Source organism: Poecilia reticulata, chromosome 3 (assembly GCF_904066995.2).
Source record: "Poecilia reticulata chromosome 3, P_reticulata-male-v2, whole genome shotgun sequence".
Classification (NCBI taxonomy): Eukaryota; Metazoa; Chordata; class Actinopteri; order Cyprinodontiformes; family Poeciliidae; genus Poecilia; species Poecilia reticulata.
The window spans coordinates 17,161,253-17,177,823 of NC_088832.1; the positions used below are offsets into that span (position 1 = coordinate 17,161,253).

Consider the following 16,571-nt stretch of genomic DNA (forward strand, 5'->3'; position numbering starts at 1 on the left):
CTCTCCCCTTGCATAATACATTAAGTGTAATGTGCAGCAACTATTCAGAGGCCCTCCGAAAGCTGTTATTTTATTCTGTAAATGCACACGGACATGACATTTAATATTGTCACGGAGTGCTGAATGACAGGGTTTCATTGTGCTCAAGTACAACATGATGCCAAGTTTAATCTGAGCACAAAGCGACATGACAAACGGGAAAACACGGTGCGCTCACCAAAACATGAACCCTGAATAAATGATGGGCGCCTAGCTCTCAGTGCCGTAGACTGGGGGAGATGGAGGCTGACGGAGACGGCAATGAAGGAAGAAAAATCTGAGCATTGCAAAGAGGGCCGCAGCCCCATTGTGTGCTTGGGATCACAAAGTATCCTTCTGTAAATCTATTTACAGCACCCCTGGGCCCTTACTGTTTCTCTCCTTCCTGTCAACTTAAACTGAATAGAGAACACAGAGAGAGAGAGAAAATAAAAACACACTCCATCTATCTATAAAAAAACCTGCATCTGTCAAAGATCCTTTTCTGCTTCTCAAATTTTCAGATTATTCAGATTCTGATTTTTACAGCTTCTTTTATTGTTGAAATTTTAACCCGAGTTTCTTTTTTTCTTTTAACCAGACATCTTGAATTTTTTTTATTCTGCAGGAGAGGGTGCATTTCGACAGCATCGGGCACCACCTTGGCAAACTGGGAGAGGAAGGAAAAATCGGCCACAGAGTGATCGACCTCACCAGGCCCGAGGATTTAGACGGTAAGGGCTAAACGAATTTGTAGATACAAACCTCAGAATTAGTACTTTCATTAAAACTTTGTAGCGTGTTTATGGAGTGTTACTTTTCACTGCAAAAAGTAAAAGTGCGGTTCCTGGGAAGCACAGCAATGGCTGTGTCAGAGAATTTTCTTGGGAGTTGGAGTTGGAGTGAATTGGATTTAAAGTGAGCTTTGACTCAGAGGTTTTCACAGGTAGGTGAGTGGTGGAGAAGGGGGCACAAGGACAAAGCTGGCTAATTTCCAAGCTTGGCTCATGTTGCTCTTGTAGTTGTTTGAGGTCCCAGGCAGTGTGGTGCAAACTCTGGTTGCACCAAAGTGACAAAGCGTCATCCACTTTTGTGGTGCTAGCGCCTAGGCGGAACCATGGAGTGCTTCGGTGCGCCAATATTTGTTCGACAAAAATATTTGTGGCAGTTTCTATGGCATTTCAGTCTGGAAGTGCTTCTGAGTGATCTTTGATGCAGCAAAGAGTGAAAGAAATGACTATTTCTCAGGACAACATCATCCATCAGCATTTTACGTAACTCTTGTGAAGATTTTGCAGTGATTTTAGAAAAAAAAAGTGACAATATGTTAAGTTTGTCTGTAAAATGAATAAAACAAAACAGGAAGACAAGCCATGAAACGTTTGTTTACCAGCTTTGAAGCGTTTGTATCACACCCTGTTTCGTTTCACATCACACCCAATCCTGAAGATGAGAATTAGAGGTGAAATTTGCGGCTTCATTGACATGTTTCCCATGTGAGCCACAGCGGAGGCTCCCATCCCAACCGTCTGACTCCTCGGACAGATGTGTTTTCATCGCTCCCTCTCCCGGTGGGAACCGTCCTTCTGTGGCTACCGTGGAGTCAGGACAGAAACACAGTGCGCACCAGGGCATTTGTGTCCTTTTAAGTCCTTCTCAGGGCCAAGGGAAAAGCTAGCGCCAGACGCCTCACATCAGTGTTCCCAGTGGGCTATGGATTAGGAGCAGACAGAGGTTAGAAGAGGGGATAGGTCCGCTTCCCAGGGGGAGGGGCGGATAAAGACTTTGAGACAGGGCAACACTCATAACTCAAAACAGTTTGCATTTCTTCTTTGCACCACAAATGCATATCAATCTCTATGTAAACCGAACAGCAACAAGAAGGCAAATACTGATTAAAGCCGAAGAGGAATTTCAAAATGTGAGCAACAAATTGTTTACTCTTCTCAGAACCTGTTTACATTTGAAACTCTCCTGACAATCTCCTTGAACCAGTGAATGCCTGGCTCCGTGGCACATGATGTTATTAGACACGAGCAGTGTTACTGTAGCTAGTTTTTGCTCAGATTTTCAAACAAGGTTTAGATTTTTTTTAAAAATAAATAAATAAATAAAAAAACTTGTAATTTCAGATGTTATTTTTTTCTCCCGAAACATTATACTTCCCGTTTGTTGTGAAAAAAAAATAAAATAAAAATATCTACTAAAGTTTATGTGGCTTTTCCACTAAATTCAGACCAATTTATTTTTCCCAGACATCTAAAATGAGTAATGCAATTAGTTTTTTTTGGAAGAATTTTCACCCCAGACGGAAAGGAAATTACTTTGGAAACATCTGCATTTTAACACACTTTTTCCCAAGTAGATCAGAACACAACGCATATACTTTGGTGTTTCCTCAAAGAGAAAATTACTGGGTGTCCCACCCAACAAATGTATAGGGTGTGAAAGGCCCTAGACGGCAGCAGCTTTCCCTCCAGGACGGAACAACCAAACTAAGCAGATGCAGTGTGCAGCCAGTGCCTGTTATGAAAGCTTTTGATTGCTTCTGGATGGCAAACAGCTCATGTGAGTCAACGGCTAATACCCGTACCGTACTTGGCCAGCCTGAACTTTAATTCATTCGTGAGTAGCAGCATAAAGTTCTTCTACTGAATCAGATGTTTGTTTAAAGTTGACCATATCTCCAACGTCTATAGAATGCTAGAGTGATATGTGGAGGAAGGAAACAGAATTTAGAGAAACGTTACATTAGGTAAATCTGATGACACAAAAAAAAAAGAGGATTCTGCCTAAGACAGACTTTCACTAAACCGTCAGAGGAACCAATGAGAAGAATGGCAGCATTGCATTGTTGTGAAAGATTCAGGGGCTTGGAAAAATTTCCTCTTGAGATTTTTCACATTACTTATAAATTATTATTAGTGCCTCTTTGTTTGATAGACCAACAAAGAGTTACAGTGTAACTGTGGCGTGGAAGAAAATGGAAACAAGATTGTCAAGAATCTTCACAAATAAAAATCTAAAAGGTGCGGCAAGCATCCGTAGCCATCCCTTTCTCCTCTCAAGGTAACCGATTACCTTCAAAAGACACTTATTTTGTAAATAGAGTGTGGAATGTTTTTATTGGTATCAAGAAATTGTGTTACATAAAAAGCCTGAACAAACAGCATTCTAAAGACCAAGGAGAACACGAGATATCAGAGATAACGCTGTGTAACACAGCTTAATGCAGGTAAAGATCATAAAAAACAATATCCCAAGACTTGGACATGCAAGAAAGTGCTCTTGTCAGATGAGAATATTATACAAGTAGAGCGCATGTATGACACTGCAGTTCTCTGGAATTAGTGTTCTGCAACCTTTAGATGTGCCTCTGCTTTAACTCACCTTAATCAAATAATTGTGATATTAGTGGGGTAAATTTGACTGCATGCCGAAGTTGATATTTGGAATTTGACACCACTGAATAGAGCTTTGCAGACAGGCAAAACTAAGTTTGGAGTTCAAAACTAACACCTTGAACACACATTCTCAGTGTAAAGAAAATTGGTGGCAGCATCATGGTTTGGGGAAGCTTTTTAGCATCACCCTGGATGGGAAGATGGGAAATACAGGGCAATAAAGTTAGGAAATCTAATATTAGTTGCAAAAGAAACAGCAACCCTAAAAATCCCCAGGCATAGCTACAGCAGAATTGTTTAAATGAAAGCATATTCATGTGCTGAAATGATTTGAACTGATTTTCACAGGTGTTTTCCATCTGATCTGACTGACACTGTGTAACTTCGAAAAAAAAAATGTGCACCATCTCAGTTTTGAGATGCACAAAGCTGGTAAAAACACAATTTAGCAATACTAGCTGAGTAAACCAAGAAGGTCAACAGTAGTTTTTATGTTCTCAGGTGGTAATCTGCTACCTGCAAGTTGTAACAAGCTATATGTTGTTTAGTCCTTCATGGACTCTTAACGCGTGCATAATCTGGAAAGCTAAAAATAATTAAAAAAAAATAAAAAACTGAAAAAAAGTCATGTTTAGATCACTTGTAATTTGTAACGGTTAAACTAGCATGCCATGAGCTCGGGCTACAGCAGAGCCGCTGAGCTCTGTGTTCTGTCTGACTAAACCCATTAATCTCGCCTGATCCTGCTCTGAGGGAGAGGCTCCATTGTCAGCGTTAAATGCCTTCACTTGGAGGTGTTAGATTTGGTTGCGTGCTCACCGAGGCTCATCCTCTCGAGCGGATTCCTGGGTGACAGCACATGTATGACGACAGAACAAAGATGAGTAGGGTGGAGAAAAGGCGGAGGACAGGGGGCAGTCGGGGCAGCGCTACCCTCTGGCTTGGTACACAGTCGAGTCTCAGCCTGCAGCTCACAGGTGCGATTGGGTTTGGGACCTCGCTGCATTCTCTCTCTAATTCTTTGCCTTTTTTTTCTGCTTCCTCATTATTTGCTTTCTCTTTTCATTTTTTTTTTTTTCCCTCCCCACAAACACACGCACGCAATCGCGCTTTCACACTGTAATTCATTCTTCTTGTCTGCGGCGCTACCAGGAGAGACAAATTAAAAGTGGATTCTCATATCATTCTGTCACACTTGAGCTGCAGGCCTCATGAATCACAATGAATTCTGTTAAGCAGCTCTCCCTCTGTTTCGCTTCCTCGCTAGTTACCACCCAGGGGGCCTGGCCCTGTCACTGCTAAACATCTGTGTTTATTTACACAATCAAACACCTAACTAACTGATTCCTAAATGTCCCGCCTCTCCTGGGAGAAAATGTTCAAAACGCCAGAGAAGGATCACAGTTTCCAGTAAAACAGAAACAATGCTGCAGTACGTTCCATGTTGCAGTCCCCCGGCAGTTTCTTCTGATATGGATGCACAGGATGTATCTGATTAATGCTGGGCTGCATGAGGGACAAGTACCGTGATGGTTCTCGCAAGAATGGTGCACTGAGCAACACCACAGCGCACCCATTTCCCATTTACCAGGCAATGAAAGAAAAGCAATAGAAAACCGATAAATCCCGTTTTTTTCCCCCAAGTTCTTGTGGGCAGTGACCCATATTACCTATATCAAGAACTGGACTGCCTGGGACTGCTGTACATTAATTCAAAACTCAAGCTATTATTTCAGGTCGAAGATCTAAGAAAGGTGCCTGGGTTAACTGGCAGCAGATTTACGGTACTTTGAATATTCCAACCTGCCGTAGCATGACATCAACTGTTTGAAAACTGCTTTTGTTGCTCGGTTCTACAACTTCCTGTAACATCTGACATGCACTTTCCCAAGCGAGCAACTCTGCCAGGTAAAAGACCCCTGGCTCATCTGGATTCCCTCCAGTGGACCCAGTCACGTGGCTGGTTTACTGGCTAACTACTGATGTGGCACTAGGTGACGGCAGGCAGTTGTTTTGCACCCCTCCCCATAAGAAGATCACCTCTGCCCATATGCATGCACGCCAGTATATAAATTGCTGAATCAGTGTCAGTGATAGAGTAATGGCATGGGGGGTATCGTAAATTACAGCAAGCGATCCCGGGGTGCAGACACTGGCTGTCGTGTCTGAGTGAGCGCTGCGCTCCTGAGCTAATGAATACCTTCATCTGGCCCTGGCAGTCAGCAGATTGCCCCGCATTGATGGATACTGTCAGCCCTCCGCCACACCACATTTCATTGCACAATAAACATGGTTGTCAAAAGCAAACAAAGTGAAATCAATTCATCCTGTACAGTGAGTGCATGCTAAATGAAATTAACGTACTGTGGGGTTTGGTGGCAGCAAAGGTACTGTATTATTCTTGAATTCGTGATGGCTTTAAGGCCTGTGGCATTCCAGAAGGCAAAAGCGAACACAGACGTAGTGCAGTCAGAGCTCGGGATTAGCTTTTAAACGTCCTGATGTACAGCCCTTTCACTGTGTGCTAAAACACTTATTTACAAGTGTGCCTCAGTTTGGGAGCAAACGATTTTAGGCATTTTTCAAGCTTAGCTGAAAAAAGTGCTACAGTTTTGTTTGAGAAATTTGACTTTTTGCGAGCACCTGTATGAAATCAAGTAAGAGTATTTTATTTAAAAGACATATATAAATATTTACAGAGTTTAGTTTTTAGGCCAAGGACCTATTTCTGTAGAAACATGTGCAGTGTCACTGTGTGAAAACACATTATTTTATTGTGACTGTTCTCACTGCAGAAACTCAGTGTACGGTTCATCATTCTTATTATTATTCTGCTAAATGTAATAGTGAGAAAAGCGTTTGTCTTAGTGGAAAATATATGTTTTTGAAGAGAAAACAAAATCTTGCGGCTGAGAATGGCGGAGTGACATCTTCAGTGATTAACACAGAGCGAGGTTTCTGTGGATTTTGAATTAATGCCTCCGCACAGCCCTCGATTACTCATTAAGAGTTTGATTTGTTTATAAACTGAAATAATAATAGAAATCAAACCCCAGGTAACGTGTGCCAAGGCTGCTGGTGAAATGGTTTAATGAGAAGGCTTCACATGTGGATGATGAAATATGCATGAGTCATCCCAAGCTTTCTTTTCCAGATCTGAGATCATTAAAGATGTATCGTAGCATATGGAAGGCTCTTTTTTTGTCTTATTTTTCAAGCCTTGTTTATCAACATGTTTTTGTTTGTTTAAATATTCATACTGCTTTTATTTAATTCTTTCACATCTTACATATAAAAGGAAGCAAATACGCATGCAAACAGAAATCATTATCAGCCTGATGTACAGTTTAATACTGAGAGAAACTCTCTTATGCTGATTGTGAATGCCCTGATTGAGAAACGGCACTTTGCAGAATCGGCACACTCTCTCCGCGCTAATGTGGGTCTGGTTTATTTGTGTGTGTCTGTTTGTGTGTGTGTGTGAATGTTTGCATACTCGAAGGGCAAAGGAAAAGTCTGAGAAACAACAGGGGGAAAAAAAACAGAAAAAAATGTTTTGTGCATACGTATATATGTGAAATATACTTTTTAAGGAAGCTTTAAGATTTGCCAGAGTTTAAGTTCCCTCTTTGAATTTCTATTCTAAAGATTGCCTCAAGACTCCTATTTATTATTTATGTTGGCACATTTTTATGGACAGTCTGAATGTCAAACTGAAAAGTGTGCACTTCGGAAAAGCAAACACTTAAAACAAACAAAAAACTAAACATTGGAAGTCAAACGGTTTAATCCTCTGGATTCAGAAGGAGCTCGGAAAGACTGGACGAACACTGCTCTGAGTTAACTGACAATGTATTCAGTTTGTAGCTCTTAATCCTTTCAAGTCAAATTTTCCACTCAAAAGAAAACTCTGTCCCTCTGGGAGGGTTTGTTTTCCCAGCGCTCATTTAGAAAAATGTTCTTTATGATGAAAATAGAGGCGCTGATAGCAGATGAAGGAGAGTTTAAACCTGGCTCGTCATTTAATCAATGCCGTGCCTCGCTCTCTCTTCTTGTTCCTGCTCTGGCTTTTCCAGGGTCCAAGGCAGTCAATGCAGATAAACCCCAACCCTATTATTGTTGGCCAACAGGAGGTGCTGGATCTACCGAGGCGCGGGTCTTCAGGGAGTCCCGAGGACGGAACAACAACGAGCCCCACATTAAAAGGCCGATGAACGCGTTCATGGTGTGGGCCAAAGATGAGCGGCGCAAGATCCTCCAGGCGTTCCCGGATATGCACAACTCCAACATAAGCAAGATTTTGGGTGAGGCCCTTTGAATTAGCTATGAAAGTTGCAATTTAAAGAAAGAGTGCAGATATACTTTTTTATTTTGTTTGGGTTTTTGCTGGAATTTTTGTCAACATTTCAGAAGCCTTTTAAACGCTGAAAAGTAAATCAGTGAATTTACTTCTTGCATGAAGAAAAGACAGAAAAACATATTTCTCACCATAGTAAGAAATATGAGTTGATTACTATTAATCCACTCAAAATATTTTATCAGTTTTGTACATTGTGTATTTCTCTGTTATGGAAATACACAAACATTTGCGCGTGTACGTGTGTGTTTTTCTTTTTGTTTTTTTTTTATTTTTAGGGAGTGAGTGCGTGTTACAGCGTAGGCTACTGTGCATCAGTTCACCTCAGCATACAGATGGATTTATGGCCCATCACTACCATAAGTGTTTGTCATGAAAAATGACAGAGACTAAATGGGTCTTGTCCCCTCAGCACAGGAGTCCATACATCAGAGCTGTTAAAAGTGCTGTCATCCATGGCGGTGCAGTGCACTTCATGGAGCTGTAGTATTTACTGTGCAGGCTTGTTGTTCCTTAGTTTTTGACAATAAGGGGCAAGCATGTCTCTCTTTTAGTATAATGTCCTGCCACACTTATCAAGAGGTTGTTGTAAAATGGTCAAGCATTTTGGTGCATGATTTTCCTTAAGAGAATAATGTAAAACTACCTATGTTATTCTGCTGGTCAAGGATCACTGACTTGCGATATAAAGATATAGCACCCTCCACTATCACTGACGAAGATGTTTGAAAAGCCTAAAACTAAATAGGTGATAAGGATATTACCCTAACCACCCTGATGTCCCTTTTGTCCTTTTTACCATTTTCTGACTTATGATGATAGGCACTTCTGTCAAACGAGAATTTCGAGTTGTCTTGTGTTTGCTATGTTGAGTGATGGCTGAAGAAAGTTGTTACTTCACATTTAGATTTGGAGGGTTAAATAAATCCATATGCTGATTTGGCACACGATTAAGACATGCTTCCTCATGAGTACCAAGTATTACAATAAGTTCTAAAAATCAGTTTCATTTTTGGAAATATTCCAAGTATGACATTATGTTACTGCAATAAAAGGGATGCCTCTGTTTCTTTGTTTGTGGTGCTAAATGAAAATATTTGAAAATAACTGAATTGAAATGTTTTAGTGCTCTGCTATCTAGAAACTTTCCTGTGCACCTGATTGTTGTGTGCACTGTGTCGGATAGACCTCAGCTTCCTCCTCCGACTTTTGAGCCACTTAGTGAAATTGTAACGGTCGTTTCAACTTTTCCAAGTGCTGAAAAGTTCTTCTCTCGCCGCAGGTTCTCGGTGGAAGTCTATGTCTAACCAGGACAAGCAGCCATACTACGAAGAGCAAGCCCGTCTGAGTAAGCTTCACCTAGAGAAGTATCCAAACTACAAGTACAAGCCACGGCCTAAGAGGACCTGTATTATAGACGGCAAAAAGCTTCGTATTGGAGAGTACAAGCAGATGATGCGCTCACGGCGACAAGAGATGAGACAGTTCTTCACTGTGGGGTACGTGCCCACAAACACAGAAAATAAAAAGTAGCCGTTAATCACACCGAGGCACATTTCCAAATTCAGTGTTGAGTTCATCTGTGCTGTATTGGTTTTAAGACCCACCATGCACTTTAAACTCAAACGTTTTTTTTTTTCCCAATAGGTGGGATTTAATAATTTTACACAAAATCAGTCTTCAAATGCTGCTTGCAGTGCAGAGATTATTATGGGATATATAAGCTGTAAGTATACACTTAGGGAAGCCTGGAGGGCAGCCGAGGCTTAACACTTTAATTTACTGTGTGTGGTTAGCAGGAGAACCCTTCTCCAGGTGTTCCCATGTCAGTCATAACATTCAGCGGCTTGGGGAATCAATCATGCTGCACAACAGCAGACAAGAGCAGCACCGAGAGGGTATTGGTTTTATGTCGCCAATAAACTGGGTCCTCTGTCTGAACAGCGCAGAACAGGAGCTGTCAGGAGAACCTCTCTTCTCCCAAATCATTTTCACAGAAGTTGCTGGCTTGACGAGGACTACTGGGGGAAACCCCCCACACCCCCCCAAGTCCAACCATCACGTCTTAGTGCTGCGAAAGAATATTTTAAAGATTCTTTGTTTAAAAGTATTGGGAATGGGATTCTTAATTATTTTTGCCCTGTTTCTTGTTCGTCCAGCCAACCGCCTCAGATTCCCATCACCACCAGCGCCAGCATGGTCTACCCAGGAGGCCTCACCATGGCAAACACCACACCCTCACCTCAGATGACGTCAGAGTGCTCCAGCGCCTCGGTCAGCCCCGAGCCGTCCATTCCCGTCATTCAGAGTACTTACAACATGAAGCTGGAGCCCAGTGCCATGGTGAACAACAGCGAGCCGGTCAACGGCGAGGACGAGATGGACATGTACGAAGACTTCGAGGACGAGCCCAAATCAGACTATAGCAGCGAGAATGACGCACAGGAGCCGGTCAGCGCCAACTGAGACGCGCTTTACTGATGCAGAGACAGCGTTCACACACAAGGAGGAGGCCCAAAGGGCTGCTCTGATGAGAGGGAGGGAAGGAGCAGAAAGAACAACAAAAACTTTTACCACAGGGGTTGGAGAAACATTTTAAAAGAAAAAAAATAATATGTATCATGTAGAAGCCTGCATGCAGCTACGGCTTCATCAGTTGAAAGCTATTTGGTCTTAATTATTTCTTCAAGTTTGTGAAACAATTTGTTTTGTGGTAATTTATAGTTTTGTTTTTTTTGTTGTTTCTTCATTGTTTGTTTTTTCATTAAAAGATCATAGACGGTTACACAGTTAGTTTGTTGCCTAAAGCAAAAGACAGAACTTGAAGCTAAACATTTGGTATGAATCTATAATACTTAAAGTCACGTTGTTTTCATTTATTATTATATGATTTTGTTACGTCACCTAACTGTTCAAGATGGGAAAATATTCTCACTCAGGTATAGTGTGCCAGCCAACAGCTCGTGAATGTTTTTAACAAAGAGAAAAAAATAATATCAAAACACAATACGGAGGGATTCCAGTTTAGTCACATTATTATTATTAATTATTAATAATTATTAATTATTATTATTAGTTTTTGCTGCATAATTCTGTGTGAAAGTGCCAAACATTTTTTTTTTTTTTCCCATGAGAGGTTCTGAAGACAATCTCTTCATCTCTTAATGCAGCTTCGTTGTACAGGCTTTCTTTGCTCTACCAGAAAAGGACAAATGAAACTCAGGAACTTGGAGGCAGCAAGTTCTGCAGGAAGTAACAAGTTACACCAGTGAGTGGAAGGTGACGGTAGCTATACTCCACAGAGATCAATGCAGTGGGCACCAGTGTCGTGAGCAACCCTCTTATTTCCCTCGTCCCAGTCCGTACAGAGCATTGTGGAATCCTTCGCTCGGTTCCAGCTCTTCCACCCTGTCTGAATCACCAGGATCTTAATCAGTGATTGTAATCAGGCCAGAATGCGAAAGGGCCAAAGGCCCCCAATCTGCAGGATTGGAACAGAAGTGAAAGGCAGCTTTGGTGGCATTACAATCTTAAATTGATGTTGTACAATGTGTGACTGCAAAGCTACAGTACATTCTGTTAAACACTTTAGCCCCATTTGGATTGCATGTTTAAAGTCTTGGGTCTTAAAATGTAATTTTTTCAGACATTGTAAATCTTAAACAGACACTAAGAAGTCTTAAAGCAGGGCGGTCATCTCGCTGATGCAGTGGAATGATTACTAAAGTTGTAGTGAAAGGAGCGCTAGGAAGTCCCTCAACAAAAAGAAGAGCTTGCCGTGCATCTCTTCCGTGCATCTCACGAAATTGAATTAATTTCTTGTTTCTTTTTTTTAATGCAATTACGTAAGGCCTCTGCCAGCTGTAAGCTGTGTTGTAGAACTTCTCACATTTCTTAAATGCAGCATGCTCCGAAATACTCATCACCATCTACAACAATTCTTTGAAGAAACTTGTGTGATATAAGTTGAATTTAACTAAAAAAAGAAAAAAATCATGGACCCCTCCGCCTGTCGAAGACATTTAAGGAAATTGGAGGGGGGTGGGGGGGTTGATGTTAAGGAGCAGTCTAGAGCAGAAGGTCTAAGTGACTGTCCTCTCAGCCACGTGTGTTTCTGACCCCAGCCTTGGGCAATCTCAGCACTCAGGGGGGCACCATCTGGCTTGGAGAAAGAGAAAGCAGCAGGAAGGAGTGGGGAAACAATAAAACTGGGTGTGTGTCCCTCATTGTGCTCTCCATCAAAGTGCTGAAAGTAAGGCCTCAACAGGGCTTCCACCCTGGCCGTACCACCAGGCACTGGCGAGCAGATGGAACAAGTACATCAAGCTGTGGGGGATTATTAAAATGACTGACGAGTGGGTATCGTCTGAAATGCAGCATTATTAATGCATGAGTCCAGTTATTCCCCTACCTTGCCCTTGAACCTCTTCATTTCAGTGAGAGCACAGAGCTTTGTGAAGAATCTGAATAGATGGTCACTGGCTTTAAATGGTCAAGATCCCCCACTGCTGGTCACTGCATTTTTTTCTCCTGCCTCTAATTGGTACAGGTGGCTACGCCTTGGTCTTTAGCACTTCTTATTTGCATTACATAAACTTTTGCAAACATTCATATGAAATTCATGTGTTTTTTTTCTTTTTAGAATCAGTTTTTTGTTAGTCTCCATTTTATTATTTTTCTGTTGCGTTTTTTATTTTATTTTTTTAACATTTTATAATTTTTAAACATCAAAGAGCAATCAATGGATGCTGTCCTACAAGTCAAACCTTCTCCCTCCAAGTCAACCAGTTTGGTATTTTTAAAGTGTTTCCTCCTGTTTGCTGGTGGTTAAGACTGATTTGTATGTGACTGTAAATAATTTTATGACCATGCCCAGCTACTTCAGTTGGTTGGCGTTAGGACTCTTCAAGAAATTGACACTTGACTGTGCTTATACAGCAAAAACTCTAAAAAAAAAAAAAAAAAAAGAAGACAAAAAAAAAAGGACAACACAGGCTCACAAAGAGACAATGTGTTATAAGCACTGGATATAAATCATATTTTTTAGCAATTCTGATTAATGTGAAGTTGTTTGACGAAGAACACCATGGATGAACAGGATTCCCCAGCCTGACTCAAGCGGGTTTGTTGTCACACTTGCCAGATTTTGGGTCATTTTTATGTTCTGTTTTTCGTCTACTTATTTTGTGTATTTATGCAAAGGCGCGTGCGATGAAAGAACACTTTGTTCGAATCACAGCTATTAAAAAAGACTCGGCACAAAAATGTGAGCAGAAGATTTAGCGGCAGGCTCAGAGAGAGCTGTGAAGCAACAGATGTCAGTGCATTGTATATTGTGTTTGATACTAAAGTGTATCAACATACTGTATTTATTATTAGCCTCTGCTGGCTCTAAAATTGACAGTAAACGACAAAACCAAGGACAATCACAAAAAATAATGATTTGATATTAAAAAAATCAAAAAAATCTGTGGATTCACCAACTCGTTAAGATTTTATTGTAAATATGAGCAATGGATATTTTTTGTTCATTGGTATAGGTTATGTATTTGGCTGTTTTATTTCCTGTTTTCTGCCATTTGTCCCAACGGCAGACAAATGGCTGTACCTCATGTGGACGCTGAACTTTTCTGCTAATTGGAAGTTTGGTCCCAATACACAGTGAATTATAGGTTTTTTCTTGACTATTAAAAGCACCAATTCAACCTTACCTTATCAGACTTATAAGGAAAAAAGGTACTGAGTCAAACAAGCACTTAATGTAGAAAATTAATTATACACCCATTTGTTTCCAATCATAAATGTCTGATATAATCTCATCTTTATGCTGTATTTCCTCGCTTTGTTTTTTTTTTTCATTATTTGTTTATTTTAGCTATTAACCATTCAGTTCAGTGGGAAGCTCAGACTATCTGAAGACATCTGCATGCATTAGACTTGCATTGTCATGAATATAACAAAAGGTACAATTGTTTATTGTTTCAAAAAGCTGTTTTAAACACAAGATGTTATGTTTGATCCTTTTAATGGTGGAAAGGCGCAAGTATTTATTTCTTTTAATATTGTAAAATGCACAGATATTAGGTGTATCGCCAACTATTCATATGCTGTCAGTTTTCAATATAAGCGTCACCGACTACCCAGGATCTGCAGAAGTATCCCTCCCAATTGGTCTCAATTATTTCTCCTGTAATACATGGAAAATGGTTTGGAGGAACTGAAGACAAAGGATTCCATGCTGTTTGAATATTACTGTAATTTGATTTATCTTTTTTTTTTTTTTGTTCGTCTAAACTTTGTGATGTAAATGGTGGGAATGTTCTCTGTGTTAATTTAATCAGCACAATTCACTGACATGCTGGACTGACATGCTCGCTGCTGTTCAGAAAGTGTAAAAAAAAAAAAAAAAGTGCCATCTGGGGCAACATTTTAAGCTGTCCTTGGTACTCTGCTCTTAAGAGTTGTCTTTTCAAGCAACACTGTGTGGGGCTCTTCTATGACTGGAGCCGCTGTTTTGACAAAATGCTGGCAGCCTGAAACGATTTTCTGTGCAGAATCCTTTCGATTTCCTCTCCTTGCAGGTACCTGTAAAACCCATGGCAAGTATTGTTTGGGTGTCATTAGAGAACAGGAAATACATAGTGTCTGTTGCTGCTTTAAAAAAAAAAAAAAAACATATGTCTGAATATGTAAATAGTTTATCATAATATCTTGTACAGTCCAATGTAAAGTTTTTAATTCAACTTAAAAACAATGTCGCCATCACATTTGTGTTCACATTCTTTATACAAAACAGAAGAGGACAATTACTTGCAAGGGTGTATTATTGCTTGATGAAAAAAAAAATTGTTAGGGTTTTTTTTTTGTTTTTTTGTTTTACTTGGCTTCAAAGTGTACACCAGCATTCTTTGGTTTTCATGTGCAGTATTGACGTGAGGTAAACTTAAGGTGAATAATTTTACATTGGTGTGTGTGTGTGTGTGCGTGTGTGTGTGTGTGAGTGTGTGTGTATGGAGAATTGCGTCCTCAGCTTTGGTAGTATTAATACACTATAACAAGTAAAAACAAACCAATGATTGAAACACACCGGCGCATCTCGGCACCATAGAGGTGTGTTTACTGTAAATTATTAAATTATGCCCACATGATGACTTCAGACCGATTATAAAACAGCATTTTAAATAATGCGTTGGTCCATTGTATGAATGCAGCAGTGGGCTGAAGAAACTGCCGGTTTTAGCTTATTTACCTCAAGAATTTCCTTGTTTTCTGTAAAGGAGACAAACATTGTGTTGCAGAAAGGTTCACACATCACTCCATCTTTTGTACTGCTGTTGACACTTACCAATTAAAGAGACATTTTCTTTTAAAAACTTGAGTCGTTTTTTTGATTACACTCTTTACAATCTGCAGAAGAGCAAACAGCATGAAGGTCTGTCGGGAAAATGTAACTTATGGCTTAAATACATAAATCCCACGTCAATAAAAAAAATATGTCTTTATTTTTTGTGATTTCTTTATTTTAATAAAGTATCTTAATTTTTTTTCATAATCTATTTCACATGCAAACTGCTGTTTCTTAATCTTAAATATAAAAAAATAACTTAAAAGACATAACATGAAAGAGAAAAAATTGCATTCAGTCACCATAAATCCCTTTAAGTTCGCACCTTCTTGTCCAAGTGTGCAAAACAAGATGAAATAACATTTATGTATCCTCTATTAGGCATTTATTATCGCATGGAAAAGGATTCAATGGAGAAGTGTGCTTTTGACAGCACATTTCAGTTCAGCTTTAGTTATTACCTTTTAATTTACATTCATTTTGTTTCAGTTACAACTTAGTCATCTGTTGACATTTTAGTTTTAGTCTATTTTTTGTTCTTAGCACATCACACCGTAATATAGTCGACTAAATTTATAGTAAATTTAAAGAACAAAAAGATATAGTCAGATATAAAATGTGTTCTTAGTTCCTCTCATGTCCTAAGGAAAGATAACTTATTTACACATAAGTGAAATATTGTTTGGTCAAACAATTTTATTTAAATTTCTCTCTACACATTTCAAGAACAGCACTCTAATAGGCTGTACATTATATACATAATACACACATTGTTCATTAAATCAAATATTATTTTAGTAAAATAATATGAGTTGTACAACCATCCGAGGATCAGATTAATAAAAAATGGGTACAACATCGTCATTAGGCCTGTTCTACCAGAACAATATCTTATCCCACAGAACCAACATCTTATGAAATATTAATAGGTTTTTGCAACTATCACATTGCTGCTCAGAATTTCAGAAAGATTAGGTCTCATTAGCAATTTTAAACTCATTCTGCTTGGTCTACTCAGCTTACAGTTATTTTCTTTCAGGATGAGGTTTCATTTAGTTTTTGTCAAGAAAAAAAGATTTTTGTCAACAAAATCTTTTTTTCTTGCGTGTTCTCTAGGGAGAACATGCAAACTCCATGCAGAAAGACCCCATGCCAGGACCCAAATCCAGGACACATGTATTTGGACTCTATAGGAATTGGCCAGAGCCCAGAGAGAGCACATGTATGCACAGGGAGAACATGCAAACTCCAACTGGGACTCGACCTAGATCCTTCTTGCTGCAAGGGAAAAGTTCTACCAACTATGCCACCAAACCCTTTTAGGGTCACCTAAGGTAAAAAGGTCTTAGGTTATGGATCAAACAAAGTGCAGCTCAAAGACCCCTTATGATGAGTTATGTCTATGGAAACAATGTACTCTTGTCTAAAACACAGGTCACTGGGGCCT

The 16,571-nt window shown here is 39.8% G+C and overlaps 1 protein-coding gene across 7 annotated transcripts in view; it reads left to right on the plus strand.

Annotated features, from left to right (window-relative positions):
- sox6 (SRY-box transcription factor 6) overlaps nt 1-15,152 on the plus strand; it is a 139,804-nt gene extending 124,652 nt beyond the window's left edge. For all 7 annotated transcript variants that reach the window (XM_008405228.3, XM_081605163.1, XM_008405230.3 and 4 more), the window contains 4 exons: nt 647-752; nt 7,553-7,726; nt 9,062-9,278; nt 9,939-15,152. In XM_008405228.3, the coding sequence (XP_008403450.1) occupies nt 647-752; nt 7,553-7,726; nt 9,062-9,278; nt 9,939-10,245 (804 nt within the window). In that variant the 3' untranslated portion in view covers nt 10,246-15,152. The remainder of the gene's footprint in view (nt 1-646; nt 753-7,552; nt 7,727-9,061; nt 9,279-9,938) is intronic.
- Nucleotides 15,153-16,571: the final 1,419 nt, after the last annotated feature.